This window comes from Dermacentor albipictus, chromosome 1, assembly GCF_038994185.2.
Source record: "Dermacentor albipictus isolate Rhodes 1998 colony chromosome 1, USDA_Dalb.pri_finalv2, whole genome shotgun sequence".
In the NCBI taxonomy this organism is placed as follows: domain Eukaryota; kingdom Metazoa; phylum Arthropoda; class Arachnida; order Ixodida; family Ixodidae; genus Dermacentor; species Dermacentor albipictus.
In genome coordinates this window covers 390,722,371-390,736,166 of record NC_091821.1, presented here as the reverse complement: position 1 = coordinate 390,736,166, position 13,796 = coordinate 390,722,371, and the positions used below count along the sequence as shown (strand labels likewise).

The following is a 13,796-nucleotide window of genomic DNA, read 5'->3' as shown; positions in this document are numbered from 1 at the left end:
AGACGGGACAAAAGAAGACACACAGGCGCTGTGTGTGTCCCTGTGTGTCTTCTTTTGTCCCGTCTTTTAATCGCGCTACCGTACACCCCTTGAAGATACTGAATACGATACAGGAAAGCAACGAGCGGGCATTTCCATCGTAGTTGCGCACTTCAATTGTCTAGTTGATTGGGCCTCGTTTCTAGTCAGTGGAAGCGTTAGTTATCGTAGCAAAAAAAGAAAAAAAAAGAACAGTGCGAAAAATTTGGAGGAACAAAAGAAAAACACTATTTTACGCTGATCACACATGTGGTTTTGCAAACATTTTGAAACCGCAGATAAAGCCGTCGGAAGTGGCACCAACCGAGCAGAAAAGGAGCTTCTGGAAGGACACCCTAGCTCTGGTGGCGACTCCCCGGCTTCGGAGGAATACTCTGGTGCTGTTCGGCGGATGGTAAGGCGGCCAACTTGTATTCACCTCAGTGTTCTTAAGCTCGCACTTTACCTCCACGACTACCAGGCGAACAGCTGTATCTTCGTTGACAATGAATCGGTGCTCGTATTGGGCACCAGGCCTAGGTTGGTCTCGATCTCATGCATGTGAAAATCCAGGCCATAGTCCATGACAAAGGCACTATAAGCAATTTGTATACAAGGCGTCCCAGCTAACTTTAGTCAGAGTCTAAAAATATGCAAATGCCACTTAGCTGGACAGAACAAAGGTAATGTTGTTAGCCGTCGGTGGGAAACAAACAAACAAACAAACAAACAAACAAACAAACAAACAAACAAACAAACAAACAAACAAACAAACAAACAAACAAACAAACAAACAAACAAACAAACAAACAAACAAACAAACAAACAAACAAACAAACAAACAAACAAACAAACAAAGGTGCAATGCACACGGCGCTATACAACGTCTCGAAGGCCTGTTCTACTGTACATACACTCTACAGTTAATGTGTATCCAACCTGCATCAGTTTAAGGGGCCATAGATGCTTGGCTCACCATTTTTGGCTAGTGTTTTGTGTCGTTTGGCTCGCTAGAGTAACTGCAGAGCTGTATAGAGTCATGGAGGCTGTGGAAAGCTCCCCTACGATCACCATAGCATCGTAGCACCGACAAGCACTGTCAAGAGCCCAAGATCCGGTTCAGTAGCATCAGGTAGCATTAAGTTAACATGGCTGGGATGGACAGAAAAAGAGTGAGCAAGAGACCCTAATGATAACTGAAGTGGTCCCAAAAAATTCAGTGCTACTGCACTCTGTGGAGGTGGATGATCAGCGAAGCTGTGCATATGGGCCCCTTAAAGGCGAACTGTCCATTGCCGTGCTTCGAACACCGTATGCACATAAATGGAAGGCGATGCGCGACTATAGTCGCTCCTCCCCGATGTTGAGCCTTGGAAGATGATGAGGTAGCGGGGGGTATACATACTCATGTATTGTTACAAAACGCGGCATGACACATTTTACTAACGAATCCCGGCACGCAGAACAGGCCCGCAACTCACCGAACTCCGAGGGGACACACTGCTTCACTGTAGCCGAGGCGATCATGCGTTGGTTGACATCCCGCGGTGCAGTTATGGTAGTGAGGTCACTCGAAAACCACAAGCTGTCGCAAACAACACAGGCCACACAAAATTGGTTCCCATCAAACTCCTTCTGAAACCTGGCCGTTGCTCCGGTGAAACGTTCTAAGTTTGCGGGATCGGGGCCACACGAACGGTTCGCATTTCTTTCCACCTCGCGGTCATGGCGCACGTAGCGCTTACGGAACCACCACCACGTAAAGCGGAAGGAAAGGAAATACACGAGCGCTTGGAACGCAGACAAGGAGAGGGACTGTTTGCATGAAATTAGGCATTGTTCAATCTTATTGGGCCTAATATTTATTTATTTATCAGTCGTACCTTCAGGGCCAGAGCAATACAGAGGGGAGTGTGGTATGGTATGAAAAACTTTATTCAGGTCCTTCAAGTCACGCTAGTTTCCTAGCTCACCCGCCGTGGTTGCTTAGTGGTTATGATGTTGGGCTGCTAAGTAGGAAGTCGCGGTATCGAATCCCGAGCACGGCGGCCGCATTTCGATGGTGGCGAAATGCGAAAACACCCGTGGGTACTTAGATTTAGGTGCACGTTAAAGGTGGTCCGAATTTTCGGAGCCTCTCACTACGGCGTGCCTCATAATCAGATCGTGGTTTTGGCATGTAAAACCTGATAACTTATTATTATGACTTTTTTTTAGTTTCCTAGCTCGAAGCGGGCTGCTCCCACGTCGGGACCGAAAGGCCTAGCCTCTGGGCTACATCGCGGGCCCGATGGACTGCCCATGTCCGTTCTTCTAGTTCGGGGCTACGGAGAGTCGCGTCCCAAGGCTCTTTGATGTTGTCCCTGTCGCTGCGTAACGCGGAGCACCGCCAGAGCGTACGGTCTAAGTCTGCTACGCTGCCGCATCGCGGACAAGTGTATGAAGCCAAGGCCCGGGAAATATTTTGCTTAGTGGCAAATAAAAATACGCAATCAGGAAAAAGGACCGTTAAAGATATTACAAAAACAAGATACACAACGATCAATTGATGAGGAAAAAAAAGAAAGGTAACGAAGTAAATGCTATCTATAAAAGGGCGTTCTAAGAAAACATTATAAACGCGATCGATTAATACGGCAAAAAGAAGCTTCCTTGCAATGTCTGTCCATCAACCGGCCGCGCTTGGCACTTGTGATTCTGTTGTGGATGGGGCGCTAACAATTTAATACATTTTAATATTTAAAGTTACGCACCCCTTGTGTCATCCTGGCACGTCAATTTCGGGGGACTGGCCAAGAACGTGCATATAGGAATATTAGGCACGCGGTGCCGAACTAGTCTGTTCGGGCACATATACAATGGCACATGACGAATGACCCAAGCCATCTTTTATAGACCGGAGAGGAGCCAGTAGCAATTCGTCTATCCGGGCACACACCGGTGGCCCATGCTACCTGATCGGCAAGACAGAGAAGGGGAAGGGAAGCAGGAATAGACAGAAAGACAAGTAGGTTAGCCAGTTCTCAGACCGGCTGGCTGCCCTGTGCGGGGGAGAAAGATGTTTTTCGCCAGACAACGGTCACCACATACCTAGCGGCACAAGTTGACTCTCCTCCCATAAAGGGAGAGAAATAAGCACACAACGAAGTGGGGGGAAGAGCCAAAGAAAGCAAAGAAAGAAAGAGGCAGCACACGGCGACAGGCTCACAACACTCCCGGCGTAGTCGAATGCAGTCACAATTGAAGCACTCAACACACTCGGCTGAAACTAATGCAGTCCAAATGCACTGATCTAGTAGCGCACAGTTGGGCGAGCCGATCGCTGGGGACCCGCGACTTCCTCGGTGACCGGACACGTGATGCAGGTTCCTCATCTGCCTCGTCTACAACGCCAACACGCTGGAGCTGAGCCACCTCGGCTTGAACGTGTATGGCACGTACTCGACGGCCGTCGCGTTCGAGCTTCCCGTCAACCTGTTCACTATCCTGGCCCTCGACAGGCTGGGGCGGCGGTGGCCCAATGTGGCCTTTATGTTCATCGGAGGCATCATCGCCCTTGTCATGGCCCTGCTCAGAACAGGTAGGTGAACTACTTCTTGACTTCTTGAACCTGTACGTGCAGTTCTTGGAGGCTTCGCTTTAAATTCTCGAAAACGTCTTCACTGCCTTCTGGGCCAATAATCGGCGGGGACGATGTGCCAGTAGCGTCTTAATTCGCTGGCGAGTAATTGTCTTTCCAAATCATATTGACGAGGGGAAGGATAAAAAGTGGTTGACTTCCTCTTCGAGGTCGCAGACATCGCACGATGCGCTGTTAGTCATTCCAAGAAATGTATAAGTCTTCGCGAAGGTAACTTCTCACACAGCCGACACAGAAGTAAGGCCTCACGCCGTTGCAGTCTGGGTGAAGGCCGGAGTTGCAGCGAAGAGTTTAGTTCGTGTAATCTGGCGCACTTCCATTTGGGGTATTTCACAGTGCAAACGAGAGTGCACGTGCCAGGTGGCGAAGCCGCCTCGCAGTGTCTGTGTCGGATGATCTGAATGTAGTGTTCTTCATGTGACCCTCGAGCAGCATTGTCTGAGTAACAACTTCCAGTGATCCTGCAAAGGCCCCGTAACGATTCTAAATAAATTTCGTGGAATATTTTTTGACGTCCTCACGATTTAGTACGTGAACTGACCGTGAGCTCCCTGCCTAAGAGCCGACATTGTAGTGCCGACTTTGAGTCACAAAACACGGTCCATTCACCGAGTCTCTTTGTAATAATAAAATTAAGTGCACCGCGCTGAGCCGAATTCTGTAGCCGTAGATGTCGTGACATGCGAAGTTTTTAACCGTAGTGTTATTCCTCTTGTCGATGGCCACAGCACCGCCGGAACTGTTAGTAAGAATGTAGTGTATATAATGGTTCAATCCCAGAAACTTCAATGCGTGACAGTTTTTCTGTACGCATGCACGACAGAACTCGCGTGTCACTTCATTCATCTTACCCTTCTGTCGCGCTTAACGGGCGCAGACTCGTCGGCAGCCACGCTAGTCATGGCTGTGATCACGATCGTCTGTTACGCGGGCGGCTACAATATCACGTACCAGCTGGCCTCCGAGATCTTCCCCACCGAGATACGAGGTCGGGGTGTGCTCATCAAGCGGCTCTTCGGCGACATCGGCAGCTGCCTGGGTGCGGACGTCGCTTACTTGGTGAGACGAGAGGATGATCACGGGTGCCGCAGTGGGCATGCCCGATGCGCTGACTCCTCGCATTTCATAAAATCCGAGGCCCTTGCGCATTGAAGATTTGCTTGTGCCAGTCGATGACGCGTTGCGACAGGAAAATATTCTACAGATTTGGTTTGCTCATGCCGGCTGAACCACGGTATAGTACTGCGCCAAGTACATGACTGTCATGCCATGTACTCGGATGCCGGACATCGTTTTCTAAGGCTACGGACTGGCAGTCCGAACACGCTTTCCGCCATGAAGCGAGAACTACTACTGCCTGCACTGTAGCATGCCCATGAATTTTGGTCATTGCCCCTGCGACCGAATGTCGAACTTCACAACTATGCACCAGCTTAACTGAGTGGGCAGCATACTTAAAAAAATCATATTTCGAAAGGCCGCCTGAATTTCAGCAACTTTCAGTTTGAAACATCGAGAACGTATGCCCTTCTAACAACAGGTGCATTTGCGGCACTTATTTGTAGCTTTCCTGATGCGTTAAAGCAGTGTTTTAATCCTGACCGAACTACTGCTATAACGCAGCAAGTGCGTTACGACTAAGTGCCGAAAATACACAAGTCAAAGAAAGGGTGTACCCTGTCAACGTTGTCAACTGAACGCTGTGGAAACTCGGGCGTTCTTTTTAAAAAATATTTTTAATGCTGCTCATTAAGTTACGCTGGTGCATTGCAGTGAAGTTTGACGGATAGCTGAAGTGGCAATGTCAAAAATTCTTGAACATGATTCGGTCACATCAACTGGATTACCTGAAGACGTAGCTAGACATTATTTTCTCAGTGAATCCCAATGTGAGTTTAGCTGATTAAAAATCTTTTACTAGTCATCTTTAATCAATCACCTAAGAGGAAGCTTTAGCTCGGACCCAACTCCAATGCCGCCTATTCAAGTTCATTTAAAACGGAGAAATGTTTTTCTTGGGTGACGTCTAGACCAATTTTAATGAAATTTGTTGCATTTGAGAGATAAAGTGTAATTACAGTGACTACAGAAAGCGGAGTTTGATCTATGGCATGAATGTGTATTAAAAACTTTCGAAAATTGGTGACTTGGAACGAAAAATAGGAACACGAACTTTACATGTTCGTAGCTATGCACCAAAAATAGTATCGCAGTGCTGTAATATGCGTCCGTTAGAGAACCTAAAGTTGACAACATTGGTGCATTAAATCACAGCTTACGTGAATTTGTTACAATGTTCATGTGAGTTTTGCAAAAGTCCTATTCACAAAGGAGTAATGTGTTTCCAAAGGGTGTATAATATAAGAAATTTGTACGCGTTAGATTTATTATTAAATTCACTTTGCAGAATTATGATATAGTTTTCATTGCTGAGCTAGAGAGTTGTAAACTTTGTTAGCGTTCCTTACTGGTATTTTACAATATTTATAAAAATATCGAAAGCTAGCTAAGCAAATTATACCCGTCCAACACTGGCTATATTTTAACGTTTTCTTTTAAATGTAACTAATTTAATCAATTTCGGGGCTGTGATATCCGAGAATAACGGTGTTTTCTTTCCGATGTATTTAATAAGAGGCACCGAGTTTCCTTTTAAGGGCGCATGTCTCAAGTGCAGAACTGAAGCTGAACTATAATAAGACGTATCGACTTGGCAAAAATCTTGTGCTTAACAACAGTTTCAAGGGATACGGCCTCGAAATCTGTGGCGAAATCCAATAATGATCCAGTAAACCTTGATCAACAGTGTAGGAATACCTGTGCTCATAAGTTTAAATTATAACGCCAATGCATTCCCTCACATATTTTGAGTTCGGGAAAGCCTCGCTAAAGAGCCATTGAGGCTTTCCGTTGAGCCTGATGTCGTACACATCTTTGGCGCTTAGGGACTACATAGATAACGAAGCAGATACGGCAGTGCACGATAGTTAAGCGAAGATAAAAAACAAAAGCTTCCACAAGAACTTTGCGTTTAGAAGTTTAAACGAAGTGGGAATCACCATTGGGATGTTAAGAGGACGGTGTCACCGTATACTAGTTCAATGCTCGGGAGGGGGGTCGCGTTTTTCGATATCACATTCTGTCCTGCGGTCCTTCGTACAGTGCATACGCTTTGCGCATTGCAGGTGGAATACGACCGGTACCTGCCGCTGCTGGTGATGGGCGTGTTGTCGCTGCTGGCTGCGCTGCTGCTCTTCTTCGTGCCGGACACGGTGCACGAGCCGCTGCCGCAGACTATCGAGGATGGCGAGGAGTTCGCAAAGGGCCAGGGGCTCTGCTTCTGCCCCGTGCTCGTCACAAGGTTGCCCGACCGGCAGGAATGGGAAAGGCGAGTGCGCATCCACCGCGACAGCTTTCGCTTTTAATTAGACTCTCGGGGCAGAAACCAAGCCAGGCCCGATTGGTCGCATAGACATCTTTAAAAAAAATTTTAAGTACGCTCTGTAGGGAAAAAAAGTGCGACGGCACTCCTATAAGTGTTTAAAGGATCCTCTCAATTCATATTACTCTAAAACCATAGCAATACGAAATGAAAATGTCGTGTCGCAATTTCCCGCAGTCTTATCGCCAAACACGCTATGTTTCAGGGTGACCAATTGTGCTTATGATAAGGAGATATGGTCTTGTGGTTCTCGCTGAGCTGCTCGTAAAGTTCGTCAGTCACTCGTCGCGTTTATTTTGGTCTCGCCAGTACATGTTCTAGTCATTCATTAGTCCTACGCTGAAGTTGCCACGTGACAGAATGTTACGTGCATGTAGACGGGTAACTATCGTCGAAAAGATGGAGAGCAACCTGAAGGCTATCAGCAACACACGTAGCCTATGTCCTTTTAATAATGGTGGTAACCAGGGGAAGATTAATGCTTCGCTTCACACCACAAATGTTTTCATTGCTTGGTCGATGTTCAATGACGAAAAGACGTCAAGTAATTAAAAAGTATAACCGACAATTTTGCGAAGCTCTCACTGAGAAAGAAAATAGACTAATGCTTGCAGTCTTAATGTATGTATGTGTGTATGTATGCGTGTGTGTACGCGCGTGTGTGCGTGTATGCGTGTGTGTACGCGCGTGTGTGTGTGTGTGTGTATGCGTGTGTGTACGCGTGTGTGTGTATGCGCGTGCGTGCGTGCGCAATAGAGATAGTGCACTCTGGAACACGCTTGTCGTGATGCCTTCACTAAGGCAGATATCGCAGGCTAGAGGAAGCGAAAAAGGAAAATTCCACATTGAACTGTGGCGTAAATAGTACACAAATTAAACATCTTGGCCATAAGATGATAAATTCTGAAAGGGCTACCTACCTGTCCGAGTGGAGCGAAATGCAGTTGTATTACATTGGCTATTTTCAAAAATATTGCGTTGGCTATTTCCAAAAACAGTGCGTTCAATTGATTAAAGAATCTGTTACGCCGTTAAAGAAGCGGACCTATTTCAGAGTCTAGGCAACGCAAAGCAGGCATGCAACCTATGCTGGATATATTGAATATTTATATTACTCTTGTTATTATTATGTCAAACAGAAGGAAAAGAAGAAACGCGTCATTCAAAGTCATTTTGGTTTCCTTGCAGGAGCGACAAGTCCAATGGAGAGCCCGTCAAGGATCAACAAATCGTCACACACTTATAGGAATACAAGCTAACAACAATTTGATCGCCAGATACATGCCTGAGTTAAGAAAAGAGGAGAGACGTCCCCTGAAGTTAGCAATAAACTTTTTTATTTTACACCAGTGACTTCGCTGTATTCTTTTACAGCGAAGCTGTTGATGCGACTAGAAGCGCTCGAAAACGTTATACAGGCATTCCAGTTTTCATGGCTTTCTGAAAAAGAATATGCTAAAACACTTACGTAGCTCATATTTTAAGTAATCACAAAGAATATTAGGGTCAAGATGCAGGAAAGTTTTAAAGCGTCCGTGTTAATTACGAGCTAAATAAAAAAAATATTACCGCTCTTCCACTACTGTGAAGAGGGGTGCAAGCGAAGCTCGGGATACGCGGCTCTTCGTTGTCGTAACACCTCGGCTTCGCGCTGCCTCACGGCAAGGTCGACACGGCGACGACGAGCCCTTTCTCGAGCGAGTTCTTGTTGCAATTCAAAAAGAAAATGGTGACTGCTATGTAACTGATTATTTTTTTTTGCTTCTGCATCGTTCATGAACATTTATACGTGGTAATGTCAAAACAAGAAACTGGTCACCGGAATGCTGACGTATACACATCTGGCAGATCAGCAGGAGTATCGAACCCTCTGTTGTCTGAAGCATCACATACCATGGATACGCCGTTCACCTTTCGTGAGTTGGATTTGGCGCTTAGCAAATTAAGAAGACGCTGTGCTGTGGGTCCCGATTCGATCAGCAATCAGATGCTGACAAATCTGCCATATGAACGAAAACAAGCACTTCTGGACATATTTAATCACGTCTGGAGCACAGGAGAGATCCCAGAAGCATGGAAGACAGCATGGGTGGTGCCAGTGCTCAAGTCTGGAAAGGATCCTGCAAACCTCACCTCATACCGGCCAGTATCGCTAACATCATGCGCATCAAAGTTGATGGAAAGACTAATATGTACGAGGTTAACATGGTATCTCGAGCAAGGAAATAGACTGCCATCATGTATGACTGGATTTCGTCCACGGTTGAGTGCCCAGGACAGTGTCTTGGATCTACTGAGCCATATCGAGCACCATCGCGCAGACGGCCTTTCCACACTCGCCATCTTTATGGACGTTGCCAAGGCATACGACTGTGTGCTTCATACAGGCATCATCAACGGACTCCGAGCCATGGGCGTCTCGGGAAATGCTCTTCGATTCGTCCATGAATTTCTCAGTGATCGATGTGTCCAAGTTAAGCTCGGAAGTGTAATGAGTGACAAGCGACGAATTTCCCTCGGCGTCCTACAAGGAAGTGTCCTATCCCCCTTGCTTTTTAACGTTGCCATGGCCAGCCTTCCAAATGCCCTGAAAGTAGGTCGGACGGCAGTTAAAATGTCCATCTACGCAGATGACATCTGCATTTGGATCTCGGGGTACCAGCACAAACGTTTGGCCCGAATAGCCCAGGCCGCAATCTCCACTATCGATCGCCACTTATCGACGCTTGGCCTATCTTTATCAGCAGAAAAATCGGCCTTCATGCTTTTCCCGGGAGTGAGACGCAAGTCAACACGTCTGACGCTGAATATCAGAGGGCATTCAATTCTTCGCGCAACTCATGTTCGTTTCCTGGGCGTCACCATCGACAACAGGCTGCTATGGCGTGGTGCGGTCGAAAGTGTTGTGGCTGCATCAGTGCAAAGAATCAACGCACTTCGTCGATTGGCAGGTATACGTTGGGGTAACAATCCTATATCCATGCTTAAATTGAACGCTGCACTGATAACAAGCCGCATTCTCTATCAGGTCCCTCTGATATCACCGTCATCGAGTCAATTCGAGCGCTTGGAGGCAGTGCACAGAAAGGGACTTCGCTTGGCGATGGGAGTTCCAACGGCGGCTTCAAACAAAAAAGTCGCTAATGAGGCAGAGTCTCTTCCACTCCGCCTCTTGGCATCTCAGGCCTTGCTGACGCAGCTATTAAGGCTGGGCGAGTCACGCGCAGGCACGGCGCTTCTCCGGCGGCTAAGAGCAAGAACTCGCTCACATTTCCATGCGGCGCTGAACACCTTCCGATTTTTAGGATTGGAATGGCCTAAACGAAGTCGCCTTGACCCGCCATGGTCTTTTCCGGACGTTACCTGCAGCATCAATGTACCCCACCTACCGACGAAACGCACCATTTCAACTGCCGAAGCCAAGTTCATTGTGCTGGACCACTTGAGCACTGTGTTTCAAAGCCATCTACAAGTGTACATAGACGGTTCGGTGTGCGCACAAACAGATAGCTGTGCAGCGGCATTCTGCATACCATCCCTTGATGTGTCATGGTCTGGCCGACTGGATCGCGTAGTTTCCTCTACAACAGTCGAAAGTGCCGCAATCACCGCGGCTTTGCGGAAACTACGGGCCTTTTCTGCCCGAGATGTCGTGGTGCTGACGGATTCCAAGTCAGCATTACAGAGATTACATCGGGGCCTACCTCTAGAGAAATTTACAAGGCAATCTCTGGCACTGATCGACGACCTAACGAGCAAAGGATTTAACATAAGGTTTCAGTGGATTCCATCACACGTAGGCATTGATGGGAACGAGGAAGCTGACGCTCTTGCACGCCTAGCGCTGTCTTGTGTCCCAAAGGTGAAAGCTCCAAAAGCTTTTCGAAACCCTAAGGGTGCAATCCACCTTCACTTTAGAGAGATGTTCAAGAATCCGCACGAACCCTGTGTGACCCATGGATTTACACGTGAACAAGCGACGCTTTTATACCGCATCAGGACCGACTCCGCGTACACCCCAGCTTGGTTATTCAAGACTGGGCTTCGCGCTTCCCCACTCTGTGTTTTCTGTGGTGACATTGGCGACATCGAGCATTTCATTTGGCTATGCCCTCAGTTTGACACAGAACGAGAAGTAATGGTCGACAACCTACAAAAAAGCGGTCTCACGCACGGGACCTTTGACGATGTTGTTTTCCCCGGCGGGCCCGCGGCATTGAGGAAGAGAGCGCAACGACTTCTGATAGCCTTCCTGCGAGACACGGGGCTCATCGACAACTGGTGACACACCACTGATCTCAACTCAAAGGAGGATCAGGCGGAACAATTGCCGGCTATGTATGCCAGGCTAATCCCGCCTGCTTCAACAACATCACCACCACCACCACCACCACCTGCTCTTAAGCGCAACCAGTTTGTGCAGCAAGCATTCAAAAACCTTCAGAAAATATTAATTGCAAGTTTTCTACTCGTGCAATAAAATGAAGAGCAACCGCTAACATAAGCAGAAGCGAAATTTCCATCTACGCGTCAACTAGCGTCGATCCGCTCATGAGCGACTGCCAACAAGTATAGCTTCAGTTTCTTAGAACACCGCAGAAAAATGCGCCGCTCCAAACCGCGCCCTGTGGTTGTTTTGATAAGGATAGCGCTTGTTTCTGCAAAAAAAAGTGCGCTTACCTCTCGTCCGCTGGGAAACGGAAAAATTTCGCCTTAGCGTTGCTCCCCGAGTTGCCACACCACACAGCCGCACAGCACGCCTTGCGTCCTTTCCCGAGTTTTTCCGACATTGCCGCAACGTTCGCGGGCACAGAAAGGAAACTTTTAAGTGCACATCATACGAAAAAAACATGCACGTGCATAGAAAGCGGCAAGAGAGCACGAACAGCTTGGCAGCCGAAGCGATAAGAGCGAAAGCGCCACGCTATGGCGCTAGAAATGAACCGACTAGGTAAAGATATAGGATGCCGCAAAAGAAAATTGCCGAAACCACATTTTACTTCTACACATAATTGAGTCATTTTATTTGATTACTGTGTAAGTTGAAAAGAGAAAGCCACATACGCAAAAGTTCATGAATTTTTTGGGGGGGACCAGTATCATGGCGACGCCTTGTTGCCAATACCGAAACTAGCCCCACTGTCCACCCACTGCTTGTAGCTCCCGTAGTCAGCGCCCTTCAAGAGACCTTGAGCCAAATCCTGAGCTGTTATCCCGACACTCAAGACTGACAAGGAAATTTATTCACCCGTAGGCACGCTTACAACTGTGGTAAAAACGAAAAGTACAGTATGAGGTACATCGCATGTAATACATCATACTTGATGTAAACAAAACAGATTAACAAATGAAATAATAAATGGTGTCTGCTTGACACTGGCTTTGCCACACACAACAACAACAACAAAACTCATTACCGCATCCACGCAAAAGCATTATTGTTGGCCTCGAATTTATGAAAGGTACTCGGGGCACATACAGACACAGCCTGAACTCAGGCAACCGAATTGAGTTATATTCTGGCTGTAGAAAGACTTTGCCTCGGGGGACAGTTATGTACCGCGTAGACCAGCGGCGAAGAAACTCGGCTTCACCGAGTTTGAACAACTGTTCAATTCAAGATGACCCCATATTATCACCCGTAGTTTCCGCATTCTGGGATACATTGCTCTATTTGTCTGCCGAGATCGTTTTGCGATGTTACAGAAGCACCACAAAATGTAGCTAGCGCTGTAGTAGACGAGACTCGCGAACCGATCTCGGCGCTGTGGTGGCCGCACGATGGATATTCCGAACATTCTTGCAACTAGCTTCCAGAAGGAGCGTGCTACAACGCAGTCCTTTACTAAATGTGCGTTGGTCTCTGTTTGTGCGCAATATATGCATTTATCATTCACTACCATATGCCAGCGTTCAAGCCTGCCTCTTGCAGGTAGAATGCCCCACTGATATTGCCAATGAAAATCCTTCACTTGAGAGGGCAAATCAGGTGAAAGCACAGCTGTCCATGTTTGTGTAGTAGGTGTCCGTGGAGGTACAGCTGTCTCACACAACATTTCACAAAGCCTGGAAACTGGTGTCGCACGCCACTTTGTAATTCTTAGTTGTACAAGCTGGCTTTGCAAGCGCGCAGCCGCCGCATACTGCGGTGCTGGCGTTACCGCCGTCGGAAGCAAGTTGCCTGTACTCTGCGGCATAAGCGTTCGGCGGTAATGGCCCAGCCAATAAAGGAGCAGTGGCCTACCAGGGTACTCATCATCATCAAGTAGATCACATGTACTCTTAGTGCACAACAGCCTACCGAATGTAACTATGCACGGCAAGCTCCATCCTCCGCTGGATTTTGGCAAACGCAAAAATTGCTGCACTACGTATTGCGACTTGTTTAGCCAGAACCATGAGAAAATAAGTGAGTTTACTACTCGAACTGTTGGTGACGGCGGGAGAGCTACCCTTGCAGCAAACCACAGTTTACTGCACAATACGTTCTTAATGAAGAAAGCCCTTTCTGCCAGTGGCAGTGGCGACGCAGTCACTGCTTCTGACTATTCTTTAATGGAGCTGACAATTTCACGCCACGTGTGAGGTGAAACACCACTTGTACAAAACTTGATACCTAGTATTTGCATATGCTCGGTCTGTTTAATGTCCCCTGGTAACGTTATTTCGCCGCGACCTAAATTTAATGCTTCACAT

General features: G+C 47.3%; 2 protein-coding genes across 3 annotated transcripts in view; one reads left to right on the top strand and one right to left on the bottom strand.

Annotated features, from left to right (window-relative positions):
- The window catches only part of LOC139054655 (solute carrier family 22 member 13-like), a 33,254-nt gene extending 24,808 nt beyond the window's left edge, over window positions 1–8,446 (top strand). The window contains exons 4-8 of the mRNA XM_070532033.1: window positions 318–433; window positions 3,384–3,598; window positions 4,536–4,717; window positions 6,844–7,046; window positions 8,289–8,446. Coding sequence (XP_070388134.1) covers window positions 318–433; window positions 3,384–3,598; window positions 4,536–4,717; window positions 6,844–7,046; window positions 8,289–8,346 — 774 coding nt within the window. The 3' untranslated portion in view covers window positions 8,347–8,446. The remainder of the gene's footprint in view (window positions 1–317; window positions 434–3,383; window positions 3,599–4,535; window positions 4,718–6,843; window positions 7,047–8,288) is intronic.
- The window catches only part of LOC135914201 (angiomotin-like), a 130,896-nt gene extending 118,908 nt beyond the window's left edge, over window positions 1–11,988 (bottom strand). For both annotated transcript variants that reach the window (XM_065446965.1, XM_065446949.1), the window contains exon 1: window positions 11,781–11,988. In XM_065446965.1, coding sequence (XP_065303037.1) covers window positions 11,781–11,952 — 172 coding nt within the window. In that variant the 5' untranslated portion in view covers window positions 11,953–11,988. The remainder of the gene's footprint in view (window positions 1–11,780) is intronic.
- Between the last annotated feature and the right edge of the window lie 1,808 nt (window positions 11,989–13,796).